This window comes from Diadema antillarum, unplaced genomic scaffold, assembly GCF_040938485.1.
Source record: "Diadema antillarum isolate AM-2024a unplaced genomic scaffold, OU_Dant_1.0 scf00000036, whole genome shotgun sequence".
Classification (NCBI taxonomy): Eukaryota; Metazoa; Echinodermata; class Echinoidea; order Diadematoida; family Diadematidae; genus Diadema; species Diadema antillarum.
This window is the reverse complement of record NW_027270925.1, coordinates 3451743-3472375: the sequence shown is the minus strand read 5'-3', so window position 1 is coordinate 3472375 and position 20633 is coordinate 3451743. Positions and strand designations below refer to the sequence as shown.

Here is a 20633-nt window from a genome sequence, read left to right as displayed (position 1 = left end):
CGAGATTAATTTGATGTGAATGACTACTGCCGAGATGTAACAGTGAAATTTGCAGCACTGAAACATTTATACCATTTGTTGCCAATTATAACAAATAACCCACACAACATTTACTATCAAAAGCCGATTTAAATTTGAATTGAGCTCTCTTTAGCACAAACTGGCGAACAAACTAGATCTTGAGAACACCGAACATTCTCCCAGCATCTCCCACTGACTTGTGGAATCATTTTGCAGCTATTTGTGGCTATGCTGAAACGATTATTCCAGTCTTTCTACTTTACTTCTGAACCCTCTGTCAAAAAGGAGTCTTCGATTCTTCCTCATGTTACATACATGACTACATGAACAAACCACCAGCTTTTGGATACTATACATTCATACTACACACATATATGTGTATTTTTACAGCAAAGATTATTCCCGAAAACCTGAAAGCTCTCACTCATGCAAAAGTGATTACAAGTGCTGAAGAGCATTTTGAAGAAATAGGTTTAATATAGATATTTGTTACTAGGTCACCTGGAAAAAAAAATCCATAAAATTTATTACTTTACAGAACTTTGGTCTATTGGAATGTCTTCTCCTTAAGCCTTCCCTACTGTTCTTTTAGAGATACCAATTTTGGTGCAAGACACAGCCGTCTTGCCAAATACTGCTCTCTGGTCATACGTCTTAAGCAGAATGATTGAAAAATCTAGTTTTCCGCTGTTTTATCTCCCTATCTCTTATTGACACCTTAAAGTTTTTAATCACTGTCCATCACATCTCAGAATGCATAAAGATTTAGTTTAGACTGAACGATTCAATACAGCAAAAGCATGTGCACCTCTGAAAGTTTCAGTTTTGAAAGTCCCTTCTGAAACTAATGCCTTTTCCCCTATTAAAATGCTACTCGCACTCCATATTACAACTGTTTTCGTGTGGTTTAATGCGTACCCTTCATTTTAGAATAAAAAGACAAAGACTGAAATTGCCCAAACAGATTGCCAGATCCCTTGCATGGCTTTTACCATACAATAAAAAAAGCAATAGCAGAATGTTTGGTATAAATTATTTCATTATATACAGGAAAACAAAAAATAAAAAAAAGGTCTCAATCAAATTCTTCCTCCTTCTTTTGATTAATTTTCATATCATCTTCATCCTTATAAGTGGTCTTCCTGTGACTCAAATTTCACTTTATAGAAGTAAGGAGACAAAAAGAGTCACAATGTTTAAACAGAGGCAATCCTATATCAAACAGATCACATGAATAACACAGGTTTTGAATTAAAAATGCAAAAAACAAATTTGAAAAGGCTAAAGCCAACCATGGGTAATGCATCTTTGCCTTTAGAACAAATTAATTGAAAGCATGATAAAAGAAACAACATTTGAATTTAAGCACATATTCCTTTGAATTGCAAATGAAACAAATGAAATCAAAAGCTAAAAATGACTTGATAATGAATATGATCAAATTCAAATGTAGAACAAGAAATCACTTTCAAATTTAACGTAACAAAAAAACAACTTGTATTTCAGACTTGAAAACATGTTGTCAAGACATAGTTAACATTTGGAAAGAACTACATGTATAGCTTTTACAAAAGAACTGCTGAAAGATAAAGGTAGCAAAATGCAGTGGTTGGTACTGAGCATTGACGATTCAAACAGTGATACACTGTACTATCATTGGGTGCTTCCATTTGGTAGTCTGCATGAAAATTACTGTTTGGTTTTCTTGTTCTTTCACATTTGGTGTTGTTTGGGTTTCAGGATTTTGATTCATTTACATCTGGAAGGTTTGGCATTTACAACTGCTCACAAGGGGACCAAAACATTTACGGAAATGAACAATGTCCACATAAAGAGTAATGCGTTTGGACCGCATCAACCCGGGGTTGCACGGCTCTTGAGCTTCAGTACCACCTCACTGCATCTGTCTTGCACCTTTATCCGTAGACGGATTCGCCATCCACCAACCACTGATCCAATGGAGAATGAGCCGAGTTAAGGGGAGTCAGGTGGTTGCAGCATGCAAGGCATGGCTCTCTCCACTACTGCTAAGGGGTTAGTGCAAGCCCACAATGATTGCCCAAGATGACTGGGTTTACATTTGTCAACAAGTTCAAGCCCCTTTGCTTCGGATATGAAATGGTCATGCATGGATGCACAGCAAGAGGCTGACATTCATTAGCCAAATTCAGATGGACTTGACTCTTTTGGAAAAAAATTAACCATGCATTAAAATCTGTGTTTTAAAGTACATTGGTCCTAGAAGATAAAGAAGAAAAAAACTTGATCAAATCAACCAGCTTTTAAAAATTACATACAAGAACATGAAAGGGACTAGAAAATTAGCATACAGTATACATGGTATTTATATAAAGGTGATGGCTCTTGATTCATCTACATATCATTAAAGAAGAAAAAAACTTATGACCAAATCAAGCAACTTTTAAAAATTGAATACAAATAAATTACATTAAAGGCCCCAGAAAACTAGCATTAACTATACATTGTATTTGATATGAAAGTGATAGTTCTTGATTCATTTATACATTTTTATCATTATTTATTTCATAATACCATTTATCTATTTTGTAACAACTGTGTATAACTAAGAAACAAAAGAAACAATGCACGTTTTGGGAATTGTTTTTTAGTATGCTACATTACATATCATTGCAAAGCATTGATCTTGTATCCCGATTCCTACCCCTCCTGCGACATGCCATGCAAACTGATGCATACTTGATGAAGAAAAATAGCTCCCGCCCATCCAAAGCGTATGGAGAAGCAGTAATATGTGGGCAGATTGTGAAGTTCTGAACGACTGCATCAGGCCACCCATCTTGTCCCGACACGTAGCCCCTTCCAAATGATGGATGGGTATTTTGTATTGCTGTCACCAAATTCACTAACAAACATACTAGAAAAAAATAACTGGTATGAATAAAAAGTTAGCTTCAAGTCTACATGACATGCCAGATTGATAAATGGATTAGTGCTTCAGATGAAATTTAGGCCACTGGGATATCATAGTGCCTATATTGTATAACACTCCCCCCCCCAAAAAAAAAAAAAAAAAAAACCACAAAAACAAAATCACAATGAACACTCAATTTCTGGTAAACTTTTTAAATACAGACTCAATTTTGCTTTAAGCTTGATCAACCGCCCCTCCATTCAATTGTCACTATCTGAATTGCATTAATAAAATGAATCGGAACAGTGTACTGATTTTCACATCCAGTCATGCAATTTTTTCTCGTCTCCCCATCTGCCTTGCGATAATGATTTTAAAGCATGTGGCTTGATAATATCTGGGGTACAGAATCTATTGACAACACAAAATCACCATCTATCTGTTTGACTTTGTCACAAAATTCTTACTTTGATCGTGCAAATATAAGTTAAGACATACATGAATGAACACACATAGCCATGCTATGTGGTATAAATACATCTTCATATATACCACTGACAAACGACAAAAAAAAAGTAAAAGAGAAGAAAAATAGACTTTACACTTCATCATATATATATATATATATATATATATATATATATATATATACATACATTTTTTCTTTCTTCCATACAGGAGTTATTTCAAGCAATGTCTCACTTTTTGAGAACAATTAATCATCCAAATATCATTAAGGGGGGGGGGGGAGACAATGATGTCTTCACAATTTACGGGAGTAGAATCTTGCACACACTAGTACTAAATACACAAAGAGAGATCAGAATCACAGACATGCTGCATCATGTACAGCGTAATAAGATTTAAAAAAATAAATAAAAAGATAGACAAAAGAAAGACCCATTTATTCTCTTGGGCAGTGTACCCCCCCCCCCCCCCCCCCCCCATGGAAAAACCAAAAAATGTCAGATGGTGACCTTTCTACTTTGTTCGCAGTGTAGTGGAATATCTTACTGGTAGTTTAAACCAACAATACAACAATCAGTTGAAGCAATAAACATACTTCTTTGAATTCAATTTTTTCTTTTTTGGACTGCCTAACTCATATTATCATCTAGTCTCATGTTTCACAACTATCCCTTAAAACTGCTGACATAACTGGTGGCTGCAATTTGTCATTTGTCGTTTTAATGAGCCACTTCATATTCTAGACATGTATCTTGCATGTGAGAGCTTCTGCATGCACACAGCTATGGCTCCTGTTCCCTTTACAGATAAAAATTTCAGTATATTTTTTTTTTTTTTTTTTTTTTGTCTTTACGCTGTGACAGACCACTCACATGGCAGAATTTGTAACATATCAAATCATCTCCTAATTTCTTTATATAGACCTCAGGCGAAGCCAACACTGAAGTGTGGGTGTTTCCCCCATTGCTGCAATGGCTCCCTCACAGCTGATTTTTTTTTTTTCATTTGTTTTTGCACGTCGCTGCACTTTCTGGCCCCTGCACAATCGCACAGGCGAAACAAGTAATGAAAAGACTACCAACTTTGCCCAAAAGTATGGCAAATTCTGGATGGGGGATAACTGGCAGGAGTCGGAGAGATAACATAGACCTGGACGAGCTGCAAACACGATCAGGATAGTACAGGATATGACATAAAATGGGATACGCAACAGGAAACAAAAAAACAACAACAATGGGGGAAGTAACAGACACTGCATTACAAATCACACAGCGGTACACAAACCCTACCTGCAATAATTCTACCTATCATGGTTACATGTTCAAAGCTGCTGTATACAAAACTCACTATCTAAAATTCACAAGATACATGTTACTACAATATAAATAGACTTCAATGATAACAATTAAAAAAAAAAGTTGTTAGCGCGACGACGCAGCTGCATGAAGGGTACCTAGCCCCGCAAGTAAGGGAGAATCACGGCCATTTGGAGTTAGATTTCCACTGGTGTTATGCAGGCTTGTTTTCAGGCAAATAAAACACTTTTCAAAGCAGAGCCATTTAGCAATTTTTAGTTTGTCTGCTTTTTCCCCCTCTCTGAATTGCTTCAATCCTCCATTTTAAAATGGAGGTCCATCACTGTATTTCAACCATCACCAAAGCATCAGCATGAAGCAAAAAGAGGTTAACGCATTTGCACGGCAGAAACTTGAGCGTGAACGGTCAAAGACTTGGCTTTTTAGATGGGATGCATGGCGTGTGTTAGTTGATGAATGACTGCCAAACCAGCGTGTGTGGGCATGGCCGAGGGACCCACAATCATGATTTGAGTAATTATATACGTGATGAGAAAAGTCTTAGAGTCAACATGCAATTCCGCATAGTGTTCAAGTTGGCGTGAGCGAAGAGAATAAAATCAAACAGAATAGTACAGGTTCCATTGAAATAAAACTAAATAATGCCTCCGGCACCACTTCGTGGCTAAGGCATAAAAACAAGTTATGGGATTTTAAAATTTACCTCAACTTCTTCAAAACAGTGTTATTAGTAGCAACCACATATGCAATATTGATGAGGTAATAATGCATTAATTGGACATATCTCCCAATGTCTCAACGTAAAATGGAGATAAAAAGTTTGTATTCTCATTTAAATTTTGCTGTGATGCCAAACCTATAAATGATGCAAAGACCATAGCTGCTAGATTAGCCAAAAAGAGAGAGAGAAAAAAAAAAAAGATAATAAGTTCACGTAAATACCATTACTGGAGAAGAAGAAATTTTTTTTTTTGCGGTGTAGAAAATTTCATGCATTTTGCACAACGTGATACTAGCGTGAAATTAAAAGCACACAAATGTTTTGCTTGTTATATGTCATACTGTTTCATATTTTGATTCTGTTCAATTAATAACAGGCAAAATTCATCTCATCCCGCAAAGCATGACAACACGACTCATGCGAAAATTTCCACTTCTACAATATGATACTTGAACGATAATGACATCATCACCTCAGCTAATTTGCATATGTGGCTGTGACCCAGTATCACTATTCAGTGAGAACACGCAAAACCTGAACGTTCCGTGGTTTTCTCATTTTTGATCTGATTTTGAAGAAACTTCTACCGTTGTGTTTGATGGGTCTTTTACGCCCAGTCAACTTGAATGTCATGTGGAAAGGCACCTCAACGTAACATAGGAGACGAGCTATGCCAACTAATATTGATTTGAACACTGCATTTCTTTATCCATTCAGACATGCATTTTAGTTGGTGCAACGGTTAGTGTAACCCATGAAATGGCACAGAATGAAATATATACATGGTTCCTTCTGAAATCATCATGGAGCTGTCAGTTCCCATCTTAGCACATTAAACCCACACTTCACCATACTGTGTAGTTCTAAATCATTGGATGTTGTTCTACATTCTATTACTACCGAGAAAAAAAAGAAGCTAACAACAATGTGGGAGCGTTAAGAATGCAGTATTGTAAAAGCTGTTATTTTTGCGAATGACGAGGTCACAGGATGTTTTCGCGAGATGTTGTTTTCATGAATTGACACCGACGCTATCTCAAATGCACTATTACCCAAGCGCATGGTGACATTTTTCGTTTGCCGTTGAAGTTGCCATCCAATTGTGATTTGAGAAATTCACAAAAATTAAACCCTTGCAAAAATAACAGCTTATACAGTAGTATAATGTAACTCTAAAATGACACTATCACATTATGAGTTTGATAATCTATTTTTTTTTTTTTTTTGCATGATATAGCAGTTCTTTGGTACCATATTTGAATGAAGAGACAAAAAGCACAGCCCATGATGTCAGATTTACAGAAAAAATGGGAAATGACTTTCTCAGGTTGTCACACTAGCATGAATATGTCTCTTGACTAATTTGAACACACATCACTGCAGCATTTGCATAAAACTCTTGCTTAGAGCTTAAATTTTTTCTTTCATATTAATCTTCAGACCCTTGAAAGGGAAAAAAAAGGATTTATGAAATTCACTGAGCATTCTCAAAAATTGAAAGACATCTGAACTGTAAAATTCTGTCACAAAAAAAAAGAAAGAAAATTTATAACTGCAAGCAGTTTTCACTAGTTCCACAAATGCTATCCGGGTCATGTGGTTTTTAGGGATCGTACTATATGCACCCAGACATAGAAATTCACGGTTGACTTCTGAACACCATACCTTTTAGAATGGCAGCCTTTTCAACATTTTGGGTTTTAGAAACATTGCAATTGATCGTAACTGTAGCATAACAGAATTAATGCATACATTTCAATTTGAGCATGACAATAGATTATGTCATTCTTTAGGGAAAATGCTAAAAATTCAGCTCTATTGAAAAAAAAAAATCTGCAGGACCAGTGTTCCATGCTTTAAGCCACTTGAATCTCGATGCTGAAGATTTATTCTACACGCACATGAAAATTGGAAGTTACGAGCATATTTGGCTTTGAATCCAATCATGGAGCTATTTAAGGCTGTGACAATAATCTGTTTGTTTGATTCTTTGTTTTTCTCCTGAGGCATTTTAATAATCGATTAAGACAAAAAAAGACATTTGATGAGCACCATCATCTTCCCATGTCTTATCAACAGATGAACAAGAAGTCCGTCTCAATACTTATGTCAATTTTTTATTCTATCTTATTTTTTTATTTTTTTTTTTTGGGGGGGGGTACGAGGATACCTACTTTTTACCTAATTTTATCTATCCATTTATCTATTCAGTTTTTGTCCATTTATCTATTCAGTTTTTGTCCATATACAGTGTACTACTTCGGTTTCAATCACAGGAAATTAAGTTCTCCTAATTTGACTGCTATATGATCATTGTTTAGTCCTTGAGTTGTCCCCCCCCCCCCCCCCCCCCCCCGAACTGTTTGCCTCAATCGCACTGGAACACCGATAAAGTTTGTCAATTGTGTCAAGATTTCCATTATATTATCGCAATCGGCAGCAGATATACCTGGTCTGTATTAATGTCCCTATTCAGTTCACTATGACCAGTTTGATTCTAAGAAATAAACTGCTTTATTTCACTGTTATCAAAAGTCTTTTGAGACTTTATCACCTTGCCAATGTCAGAAATGTCATCGACGTTATCGTCTCAGGAATGACACAGTCTGCGTGGAAGCAGTCCCACGGCTATATCTCTGCCTGCCATGTTGTTGTCGTTGGCACTAACATTAACCATGTGATATATATAGCCAGGGCTTCACACTAACTTGTTTGTTTGGTGGCCCGGTGGGGCCACCAAAATCGTCAATTTCAAAGTTTTGGTGGCCCGATAAAAACAAAAACAATAAAACACATTAAAAGCCCTGCTTTTGTAATGAGTCAAATATCTAAGTTTTATAATAGTAAGAATTGGAAGTTGGACATAATTTTCTCATGAATAAACCTCAACAATCTCGCAACACTTACTCTGATCAGGGGCGGATCTAGCTTTTTATAAAGGGGGGGGGGGGGAGGTTGGGGCGGTTTGCGAGGGAGCGGAGCGAGCGAGGGCGGGAGGGTTGTGGGAGGGGGGTTTCCCCCCTCCCACAGTAGGGAGAATTTTTGAAAATCTGTGTGTGAAAATGGCATTTTCTTGCATCTAAAACACAACTAATATATAATAATAACAAAAAATAAAATAAATACATAAATAGAAAAAAATAAAATTACAAGTTAAAAAAAAGATAAGATTAAAAAAAAAAGGTGGTCCCCGGATTTTTTTTTTTTTTTTTTTTTTTGGGGGGGGGGGGGGGGGTGGTTGCAAACCCCCCCCCCCCCCCCCCCCCCCCCTCTAGATCCGCTTCTGCTGATCAGGAACTCATTCAGTCCTTTCCATCCATCCTTTAGAGAAATTTAACTGCTCATTTCCGGCGCAAAAAGTAACGAATCTTATTGACATACTTTGAAAAATTTTGGTGGCCCGAGGCGGGCCACCAGATTTGCCCTTTTTGAAATTTGGTGGCCCGACTTTCATTTTGGTGGCCCCCGGGCCACCGGGCCACCGTTAGTGTCGAGCCCTGTTATAGCTGTATTTGACACGAGAGACAAAGATGAGATGATGGTTCTTATCCGTGTTCAAATAAATTGACTTGAAAAAAAAAAGAAGATAAACCGAATCAAACAAGCAGACACATTTACATTAATATTTGATCCACCTAACAACAGCAACAACAACATCACCACTACCACCACCATCATCATCAACAAAGACAATAACATCATCACAACAACTACAACAACATCATCAATAGCAAGTGCAACAACAATAACAAACAACAACAACATCAACTGTGACGTTAATATCTTTCATGTAAGTTCCACATGCTGTCACGACCACGTTTAGTATCTGTCAAAATCACACTAACCTACCCCAACGCCACAAGCCTCACATCGACCAGTGAACACACATTTAAAGGGAAACGATGTGCCCAAAATGTCGATCGCGTGAATGCAACAATACTTCAATTCTTTTCAGTTCAGTTTATTTTCATATTTCTCAATAAAAAAAAGAATGCATAAGATATTACAAAATAGAATGATACAGTTCATGGTTCCATGACATTTGCTCCTGCTACAATTGCTGCAATAAAATATCGGCACGCCAACCCTAATCATAATCCGGACATTAACCTCAACCTAAAACCCTATCACCACCCTAATATCAATACAATGTAGTAAATCCTTCGAGAAAACAAGACAATAAGACGATAAACAATAAGCACATGTCGTGTCGCCGATACAGATATCCAGGTTGCTGGATGCACCAGAAAATATAGAACAATTTATGAAAGTTTGAATTTAAGTGAAAGTAACAGAGAAATGCGATGGGAAATATCAAAAAGTATGATGGAACCTAGTTACATTATCAAATGGATGGAACCTATAATAATCAAAATGATAATAGTAGAACATATCAGTGAAGTTTGAGGAAAATGGGTCCATCAGTTCAAAAGTTATGACATCTTTCGGGACCCGCCTCTCCGGAAAAGAAAACTCCAACGGTTAGTGACGGCAGTGCAGGACAACTACACAACTTTAATTGAAATGTCATATTTTCATTTTCCCAGCATAATGGAAGAGGACTTGACTATACCTCTTCCAGAAAGCAGGGAAGAGAGAGAGAGAAAAAAAAAACCCAGTGATATATACTGTATCCATTAAACGAAATTATTGTAGAGTAGTGATGACTATGCAATGGTGACATCTTAGGAAATTCGACTTTAGTGGCTGAGTGATGAGTTGGTTTTTTTTTTTTATTCTAATTCATATATAGCCTAATTTCTGTGTGAGAAATTAGGCTATACACAGAGCAATACGCGCCGCGAACAGAGAAGTATACAGCGCAAATCAATGTGTGTAAAATTGTGTGTTCTCTTGATAGACATCATTGTTTACTCGATGAAGGAAAAATAAAAAGACCAAGCTTTTTTCTTCTTCTTCTTTTTTTGTCACGTCACAAATAATAGCGATGTTGTCGATTTGAATCTGTATTTTCAGAGACCTCTTCTCTTGGGTATATCCAGTCGTGTTTGGATGCACAGAGAAAGAAGTAATTAGCTGTCGACTTGAATCTTTCACCAATGAATGGCTTTTGGGTACAATATTTAGGCTCAATTTATTACAACAGGTGCCAGGATGTTGAAGAATATTGCGCATGTGCCTTAAGGCGTTGTGTATCATTTCTATTTCTACTTCAAAGGCGCTCGGTGGTATTGAATTATTCTTCGCGCCTTAACTCCCACCGCATTTTCTTGCTGAAGTTTCGCCTTATACAGGTTGATAGATGTAAGGTGCTTCGATTTTCAGTATCCAGAATTATCCAGTATTCAGAAGGTTGGTAATCCACTCTGTAAAATGAGGAATATCGAGGTTTGGTGCTTACATTATGCGTCTCGAACTGGTGTGTGAGCGTTTGTGAGAATGGTTGCAAGTCATATTTGAGGTGGGGCTGGGGAAAAGGGGCTAGTATATTATAACAAATCAGTTATCTCCACGTTATTGTGTTCTGTGATTACGTTGTACTCTATATGCATTTAGGTCCAATGTAACTTATCCATATTTTACCTCCAATTTGATTACTTTGCCCACCTGAAAACATTGAAACATTTCATTCACTGATGCAGTTTAAGAAGCTTGGTGAATAATCGCCTTATCCTCTCTATATTATCATATTATGATAATGATGATGATGATGAAACAGCATTTATATAGCCCCACTTATCTGTAGAAACATTCAAAGGCGCCCGGCTCCCACAATGTGTCACATATCACTCACAAAGTCCTTAACCCTGTACCAGGGACTTTACGGTTAGTGTAGTGTAACGTTGTGAGTTTTTCTGTGCTAATCGAGACTCAAACCTACAAAATTATCGTAAATTCTCTCTCGCTAAATTTCGTCACCCCCTCATTTGCGTTTTCAGACTATCCCGAAATTGAGTACGATTCCTTATAATATGAATTATGACTGTTCCTATTTTGATTTATTCTTTGGTTATAGGTTATAATCTTCATCCTCCTCGCTCCTCAGTGTCGCCCTCATAAAGAGTTTCTCCCTCTATGGTCTATCTTCCCCAGATACGCCCTCGTAGCTGAACCCTGGGTCTCCGCATCCCAGACGGCATGGATTTATACTGTAAACATCACGCCTATGGGATTTCAGTCACGTGACCGGTGGGAAACCCGCCGGCCATAGCAACATCATCCATTGGTAAGTGCGACTCAATTCTCTCTTCTTTCTTTTTTTTTTTGAGAAAAAAAGAGACATCCATTATTATCATTAGCTCACTTATGTGAGGCATTGTGTACACCAAGCAAATTTCCTAACAGCGTGGCTCGCTCATTCAACAAAGCAATGCTTACCTAAAGTACCGTGTGAATGATCAAGTTGTTCTTTCTTCTCGTGCCGCTCAGAGATTTGTGGCACTCCTAACTTTTCCCGTTTGCTCACTCAAAGCAGAGAGGTTGAAGAGACTTCCACCTCCATGCTCCAACTTCCAAGATTTAACATTGACCTGACTCATTCTCGGATCAAACTCTTGGTATATACTTCCTTCCGATCAGCTTTATGGTCGCATACCCTAGCATTGTTTGGAAATATTGTTCAGTAATCAGTAATGATAGCACACACTAGAAGTTCGACAGTGTGTAAGTCCCATGCGTCATTGAACGCTGTCTGATCAAGAATATTCTGTTTTCATCTTCTTTCTCTTGCCTGTCCACATTGATTTTCACGCTATGCATGCGAATGACTGTCAGGGAATAGCCTCAATTGAGGGGGATCACGTCCTAGCTCCCTCAATGATGTTCAAAATGATGACGACGACGATGATGATGATGATGTTGAAGATGATGATGTTGATGTTGATGATGATGATGGTGATGGTGGTGGTGGTGATGGTGATAATGATGATGATGTTGATGATGTTGATAATGATGATAATGATGCTGATGATGATGATGATGATGATAATGATAATGATGGTGGCGATGATAGTGATGATGATGGGGACGATGATGATAATGATGATGGTGGTGATGATGGTGATGGTGATGATGGTGATGATAATGACGATGATGACGACGATAATAGTGATAATAATAATAATGATATTAATAATGATAATGATAAGAGGCCTAATGATAATAATAATCATCATCATCATCATTACCGTGATTATGTAGCACATATCACTAAAATATATTTATGTCTCTTTGCAAATTGAATGGGGGAAATTATAGAAATAAGGGACAACAGCTAACATAAGAGAGAGGGAGAGAGAAGAGGAGACAGGGCGAGTTGAAAAGTGACAAAACTTCGACAAGCAGTGCAGAGTCTAATCCATGAATAGCCTGTGTCCCCATAATTCTATAGACTGTCCACTACTGCCATTTCATTGTACTGCGTCTCCTAGTGAAAAAGGTGAAAGATTGTTGTGAGCAACGACCTTCTCCTCACCTCACAACAACCTTTTCGCAGAGCACGTAGGCCTACACAATGAGATATGCTTCTGGGTCACCATTTGATGCATAAAACATACAAACAATCAAACTAACCTCACTCGTTCACATTGTGATGAAACACTTCCCAGTTGATCCTAAACTCACGATGAAAGATCGACACTAATATTTTCATCACGGCATCCATGAAAACAATTAGGCCTACTGTTTGATATTTCCCAATGGTCACAAGACATTAAAAACGTACAAAAAAAAAATTCTATGTTTAAACCTGGAAAAGCAATAGAAACAAAAGGATGGTTTGGGATATGTAAAACAGACATGAGTCCCTGAGAGATAGAGGGAGGGAGAGAGAGTGAGAGAGGGAGAGAGAGAGAGAGAGAGGGGGGGCAATAATAGTGGATAGTTAAGACAGTATTCACAATATGACCGTGAAACCGCACCAGTTGAATGGGCTGTATTTGAGGAGCAGTGCAAACGGAAGGGCATTACGGTTTAAAAAAAAAATCGATAAAAACAGCTGCAATTTGATCGAGCAGTCACTAACAAACTTTACTTCTAGGAAATACAAGCCGAGCGTAGTCTAGACATATCGACAGCTTTCCGTTTGCGGAACACTCCACAGGCCAAATATCCCCACCCTCCAAAGCGAGTACGCCACTGCATTTTGAATGCGAAAGGGAAGAGAAGAGGTGAGTGATCTTGTAGAAGAGGAGATGGCTTTATTGCAAGCGATATCGAAGCAGACAGCGTGACTTTCTCCGGGACCGCTGGGAAACTGAAGTCAGTGCGATTGTGCTGTCGATACTCGCTTGCCAGTTGACATAAATTAGCAGAGAGCCCCTGACGAGCAGACGGCCGCACATGCATGTTGTCGCTAGTCAGACGGCCAGTCGGCGGGCAGTCATCACTTACCGGATGTCACCACATACTAACACCTTCCTTGCGAAGCATTATCTATTCACATTCTAAAAATAATCTGCAATTTTTGATGTCATCCGTTTTCCGGTTTCCCGTGACCCCAATAAAGGATGATAGCTAGTTTTCTCTTCCACCACATTTTGTCTAGTGGGTTCAAAAGTGCATGCCTCTCGTCCCATCTGGGAATTTCACGTATCGACGTGGTACTGGAAGAGTGACTTTTGAGAGTCACATTATTATGTGTGTGACAAAGCATCAGTTGTGTTTCTGAAATTGGACTTCACTTTCATATTGTCGTCCATCCACACATTGGACTTCGTCAGCGCGCGATCGCATACAAGAACACGGCGCAGACCAGTAAGCACTCTTCGCACAGCTGCGTTGGCTTACGGACTCTTGTGTTTTTTAGCCATAACCCTTTCTTCTTCGCGTGGACAAAATCGCTAAGCTCGAACAAACATGGCAGTCGTCAACCTCAGCGGGAAATGGAGGTCGGAGAAAGTGGAGAACATGGATGAATTCCTAAAGGCCGCCGGCGTTGGGATCGTCATCCGGAAACTTATGTGGATGTTCACGCCCGAGATGGAGATCGTGCAGGACGGCGATGACTTCGTCATCACGACAAAGATGCCGATGATTACAGACAAAGTCGAGTTCAAGGTCGGCGTAGAGTTCACACACAAGCTGCCGCCCGACTTCAAGGACGACCATACACTGATTTCCACGTGGGACCAGGACAAACTCGTGACCAAGTTAGTACAATTTTATTTAAAATGTAATTTGTTTCGTTTTTTTTAATATCGTCACTGAATATGAATATATTTCGTTTACTGAGAAGCCAATTTGGCTGCTGCTTGCAACGCATAACGTGCGATTCGAAAACATGTTCAAGTGTCCTTAACGAATGAAGTAAGATTAAACAAACACACTGTCAAAGATTTCAGACCAAACAAAAAAATGACGTATTTATAGAAGAAAGTTATCTTAATTCTTAATTTTCACAAGTTTTCCAATTAAATTGATATCAGTGTACCAGTCTCAATAGCAGGTAGGGCCTACCTGCCGACCTCAGTGCTGAGTGATATTTTGTTCAGGGTTTTTCAGCGTATTCATCCAGATCCAGATCCAGATCCAGATCCTGATCCAGATCCAGATCCAGATCCAGATCCAGTAACAACTTCGTGGAGTGAATTATGACAAGATGATGCCATGGCGGCGTGTGAATCTGCCTTTGGTCTTTGTCATAATGTCAACTAGAAAAAAAAAGAAGAAGAAAAGAAATAACTTGTCATCTGCATATATCACATTTTGTCATGCTGCATTAACCAATGCTGCAATGATGACAATGATGAGAAAAGGGGTGCAATTGTTAAATCATCCATCAAACTATTATTTGTATTTTTTTCCTGTGTGTATACAAACCGAAGGGACGGCTACAAGTTGATAAACGGTATCGTCTCAGCTAATTTGCTCATTAATCCGTGGTGTCCCACGTTTTTCCTGTCCGTGGAACTGTGTGTGAAAATTAATGTGTGCCCTTGACTCAAAGGGTTAATGTGGTTGCGATCAATGTCACAATAGCAGAAGCTGCAATTCGATTACTTTCTTACAATTTCTTTAAATCGAGTTTTCGTGAAAACTCCAGCATTCTGTTTACCTGATTTTTTTAATGTCGATCTTTTAACATCAATTTGAATATGTCGTGGAACTGCACTCTAGCTACTTCAGAAGGATGTATATCTAAGCAGGGAGGTGTGACGAAACTCCCCGATTCATGTGGAGAAAAAAAGGTAACTGTATAACTGGAAGACAGTCGAAAGATATACTGTTTATTTACCCACTCGCATCTCCAATTCCTATCTTGTATATTGTGATATGAGGTGAGAGAGACAGGCACAGCGAAACCAAATTTACAACGCTGCTGCATCCGCCCAGGGAACCTCCTTCATACAGTCGAAATAATAATCAGGTTCTTGCATGTTGGTATGCATTGAATGTAAACACGTTTATCACATTTTGTCTTCCGACAAGAATAAAGGGCTTTTTACACTTGTGTTTCTTAACCCCGGACTTTCTCTGACCCAGGACTATCGTTAGTCCCGTACCAATTTTTTCAGCTTTTTACACTCGCCAATTAGTCCCGTACTATCTCTTGTCCGGGGCTAAGGAGAAAACTGACCTTTTTACACTCGTATTTCTTAGCCCCGGACTTTCCAAACCACATGAATATTCATAATTACGCTGTGTACTGTACACGTACACGCACGCACCAGCAGCACTTGATTACCTCGTTTCTGATTGGTCAGTGAGGGTCGGACTTCGTCTCCGTCGCTTAGCCCAGGATTATTTTTTCGTTCTGTTTACACTCACTTGCTTGGCACCGCAATTGCGGTGCTAACCCCTGCTATTTTGTAGGGCCAGATAGTACCGTACTATCGGTGGGGCTAGCCCACTTTGGCAAAAACGAGTGTAAACAGAAAGTGGGCTAAGGATAGTCCCGTACCAACGGTGGGGCTAAGGCCCCCCCTTAGCCCCACCGTTGGTACGGGGCTAAGCAAAATTTTACAAGTGTAAAAAGCCCTAATGTGTCTTGTTTCTTCCGAGACAGGATTCATAAACAACTGCAAAAACTTTGACCTTATCGGTTCATTGTCATGTTTATCAAAAGGCAAGTTTCATCGCTGAAATCAGAGCCTCTGCACTCAACTGTGACGGGAACATTTGCGTCAAAGTTTAATTTTTACTATTTCATAGCTTGGAGGTTTTTTTTTTAAACTAAGAATAGGCCTAATCCAGAGCAGAGGACTATTGCATCATGGTGCTACGCGCTCCATGGTTTAAAGGTCCAGTTAACCTTTGGGAGCAGTGATTTCAAAAGTGTTCAAGATATCACATTTGATGCATATTATGAGTAGGTATGTTGTACCACAAAAATCCTACCATATAAAATTTCCTCAATAAAGCCTAAAATATAAGGAGATATAAGTATTTTTCTTAATAAACCGTAACTGCAGACGGTTAAATCTGTAATTTTTTTTATTATAACTATTGTTCGCATTTTGTATATTTAAGAATACTTAACATCGATTTTACTGATTACATTTTTTACAGTGGTTGTTTCTAATCCCTATCTCACATTTTAGAACTATCTTAAAACACTAATGCTGGGTTTTTGTTTCATCTGCAATCATATGGTAAATTATGCCTTTAACCAGTGTAACCACCTCTTCGACTCAACCCTGTAATACGTTGATAAGAGTCTAACCAAGGAGGTATCCTTGGTCTCTTCCCACCTCCCTGGTCTAACCGATGTTACTGCTTGCAGGGTTACAGCTCGTTATTCCGAAGGTTCGTTATTCCGAAGGCTCGTCAGTCCGAAGATTCGATATTCCGAAGGTTCGTTATTCTGAATTTCATTTTCGGATCAACAAATCTTCGGAACCTTCGGAATAACGCCACAAATGTTCGGATTAACGAACCCTTTTTCATTTTCGGATTAACGAACCACTAGGTATAGGGAATTTGTGTGTTTCGGATTAACGAACCTTCGGAATAACGAACCTTCGGAATAGCGAACCTTCGGAATAACGAACAGCACCCGCTTGGAGTGTGCATATAAAGTTCTAACTTACTCTAACCACACTGTTTTGTCTGCATGACGTGCTCGATTGTGGCAAGGAGTAAAAGGACAATGCAGAACCCACCGCGTTATCGCTGCGACAATTCAATTTTTACCTTGAGGCAACGGAACCTCTTTTCTCTGAACAATGGCGTGCATCCTAGAAATGCCACGTGGTTAACAGATTTTAACCGACCGCACTCTGGTAATTTAGCTCGTCTACTTTGGTTCTCGGATTAAAAAAAATCACCGTATATAGCTTCAGACACCTTTGGATAATGTCGCTACATCAACCAAGTGTGAATATAGTCTGGTTATTCATAGACATTCAACGGGGGTTGATCCTCTGTTGGATGATCCATAAATCAATATTCCGCGTTTATGTATTTTCACCTTGGTTGTCTGACCGTATTAGTATTGCAGTAGTGTGCATATGCAAAATAGTATCCGTTTTAAATCACTTGCTCAGCTAACGCAGAGGAAACATGAAGGATGGGCCTTTGTGTGTGCGTATGTGTTGTTGTTGTTTTTTTTGTCCCCGAACAAAATATACATCTGGATTTCCGCGCAAGCCATTGAGAAGAGAAGCTAGCAGTCCGCGAGAGGTAGAGTGGGGAACGCGAAATGGAAGTATGGTTTTTGCGGCGACGTAAATGTCAACTTTCATACAACGCACGATATTCACCGTAATTGCCTTGAAGGGTAGCGAGGCTGCAATTAAAAAAAGAAGAAGAAAAAAAAGAGAGAGAGAGAAAAAAAGACACTGCTCATGTTAAATGCTTCAAAAATAGTCTTGAATTTTGTGCATGAACTGAGATGGAATATTTTTGGAGCTCCACACAAAATGACAATTCGACCGACGTAAAAAAAAAAAAAAAAAAACCAAGAAAACACCCCCTCCCCCCCCCCACACACACACATACACATACATACAGCAAATGGTAGGAGGGATAATCGAGGCAATATCATTTATGTCATACATGAATGTATGTAGTGTTTGTTGTTGTTTTGCATGTTAATTAATGACGCTGACGATGATAATTAAAATGATGTTAGTAATGATGGTGAAGATCATATGGGTAGCAATACTAAGAATGGTGATAAAGATGAGACCTAATTACACTGTATAATGATAGTCTATAAAGTTTATGTTATCGCTACTATATTTAATAGAGGTGATAACAGTGAGTGTAAAATTAATGTAACATCAATGATAACGACAAGATCAGTGTGTATGATCTTTAATTTGAATTATCATTTGCGCGTGTGCATGTGTGTGTGTGTGTGTGTGTGTGTGTGTGTGCAGAATGTAACGTGTAGGCCCTAAATGACTTGTATGCTGTGTGTTTATGTCTTTAGATAATCCATTATACATTCACACATCACAGTCCAGTGCTGGTACTAGAGTATCCATAATGTCATACGCGGATCAGGATGACTCTCATACCTAAAAATTTGATGTGTAATCAAACCCAAAACGGTAGATGATAGATTGGAAATTAGATTGAAATTTGACAAAATACAATATGATGAAAAGCTTTGAAGGTTGTTTTTATGCCTCCGCCACGAAGTGGTGCCGGAGGCATTATGTTTTCGGGTTGTCCGTCCGTCCATACGTCGATACGTCCGTACGTCCGTCCGCATTTTTTAAGCGATAACTTGAGGAATATTGACTGGAAATATACCAAACCTGGTCCACGTATGAAGTATGATGGGGCAATTACTTGATTAGAGTTTGGGTGAAATCGGCTATAGATCAAAGGTCAAAGGTCGAGGTCAAATCATGAAATTGTATCCGTTTACGCCATAACTCAAGACTGAATCAAGCAAATAGCACCAAACTTTGTCCGAGGATGATGTATGATGGGATAATTACTTGATTAGTTTTTGAGTGAAATTGGCAAGAGGTCAAAGGTCAAAAATACAAGGTCAAAGGCTAAAATTTTTGTTATTTCCCCCATATCTATTCAATGCCTGAAGGTATTTTCATGGTTTCATGTCATAAGGTCAAAGGTCAAAGGTCAAAAGAAAATGTTGCAATTTCACTTTTCTCGTAAATGGTTCAATGTATCTTCATGGAACTTGGTACATACGCATATACTGACTGGCAGGGATTATCTAGGGAATTTAGGGGTCATGGGTCAATAGTCAGGGGGTCAAAGATCAAGGTCAACTCCTCAAAATGTCAATATTTCCCTCATATACTATTTTATGCAATGCTTGCAGGATTATTTTTAAAACTTAATATAGGCCTATATCTCTTCTAATGGAGATTCTCTGGGAAATTTCCTGCCAGAAGGTCAAAGGTCAAAGGTTAAGGGTCAAAGGCCAGGCTAAAGTGCAAAAAAAAATCTGTTTTATACTGTAATTACACTTTTTCTTCATACCTTGAAAATTACTCAATGCATAAACTTATAAAAGGGTCAAAAGTCAAGTAAAAATCCTCAATTCCCAAAATACATGTACCTGCACTCTTAGACAATAGCAAACCTAGTTCAAGGAAAGTGAACATTCAAGACATTTGTGACAAACCTGTCATTTCAATATATTGCCAGTTATGTGAATCTGTCATCACACATTGTGAAGACATTGTGCTATACAACTATTAGGAGAACCATGCACTATGGCGGAGGCATACCAGTCGCCATATAGCGACATTTCTAGTTTTTTTCTGAATAATGATATTCATCATAATCATTTTGACTTTCTTTCTCTCTCTCTCTCTCTCTCTCGATATATGTATATAATATATATATATATAATGTACATGTAAATGTATATATCATATATATATATATATATATATATATAATACATATTATGTATATAGGTCTATATAGGCCTATATCTATATTGCATGAGTAAGGTGCTGAGACCATTCATTTCTCACAAGTCTAGCATTGACTTGCACACAAATTTTCACTATAATAACAAAGAAGAGAAAATTATACCAATGTCTAATTTGCATAGTGATTGGGATAATCGTTACTTTATTCGCAAAGAATTGTTCAACTTCAATCTCTGTAACTCTCTTTTAACTCTTGGTCTGTTTTTAATGACCATTTCACTGCTTTTTCTCTATTTTAAATTAGTTTTGTTACCAAAGCCCACTTTAACGTGGAATGGTGCTTCCCTTTAATACATACTATCTGACCAGACACATAGCCTTGCTGGTCAGGCCAGTAATCAATGGGGCTGCACATTTCAAAGGCCAAAAGGACTCAAACACCAATGACC

At 38.3% G+C, this 20633-nt stretch overlaps 1 protein-coding gene across 1 annotated transcript in view; it reads left to right on the top strand.

Annotated features, from left to right (window-relative positions):
• Positions 1-13423: 13423 nt before the first annotated feature.
• The window catches only part of LOC139745338 (fatty acid-binding protein-like), a 31576-nt gene continuing 24366 nt past the window's right edge, over positions 13424-20633 (top strand). Inside the window, exon 1 of the mRNA XM_071655740.1 lies at positions 13424-14529. Coding sequence (XP_071511841.1) covers positions 14237-14529 — 293 coding nt within the window. The 5' untranslated portion in view covers positions 13424-14236. The remainder of the gene's footprint in view (positions 14530-20633) is intronic.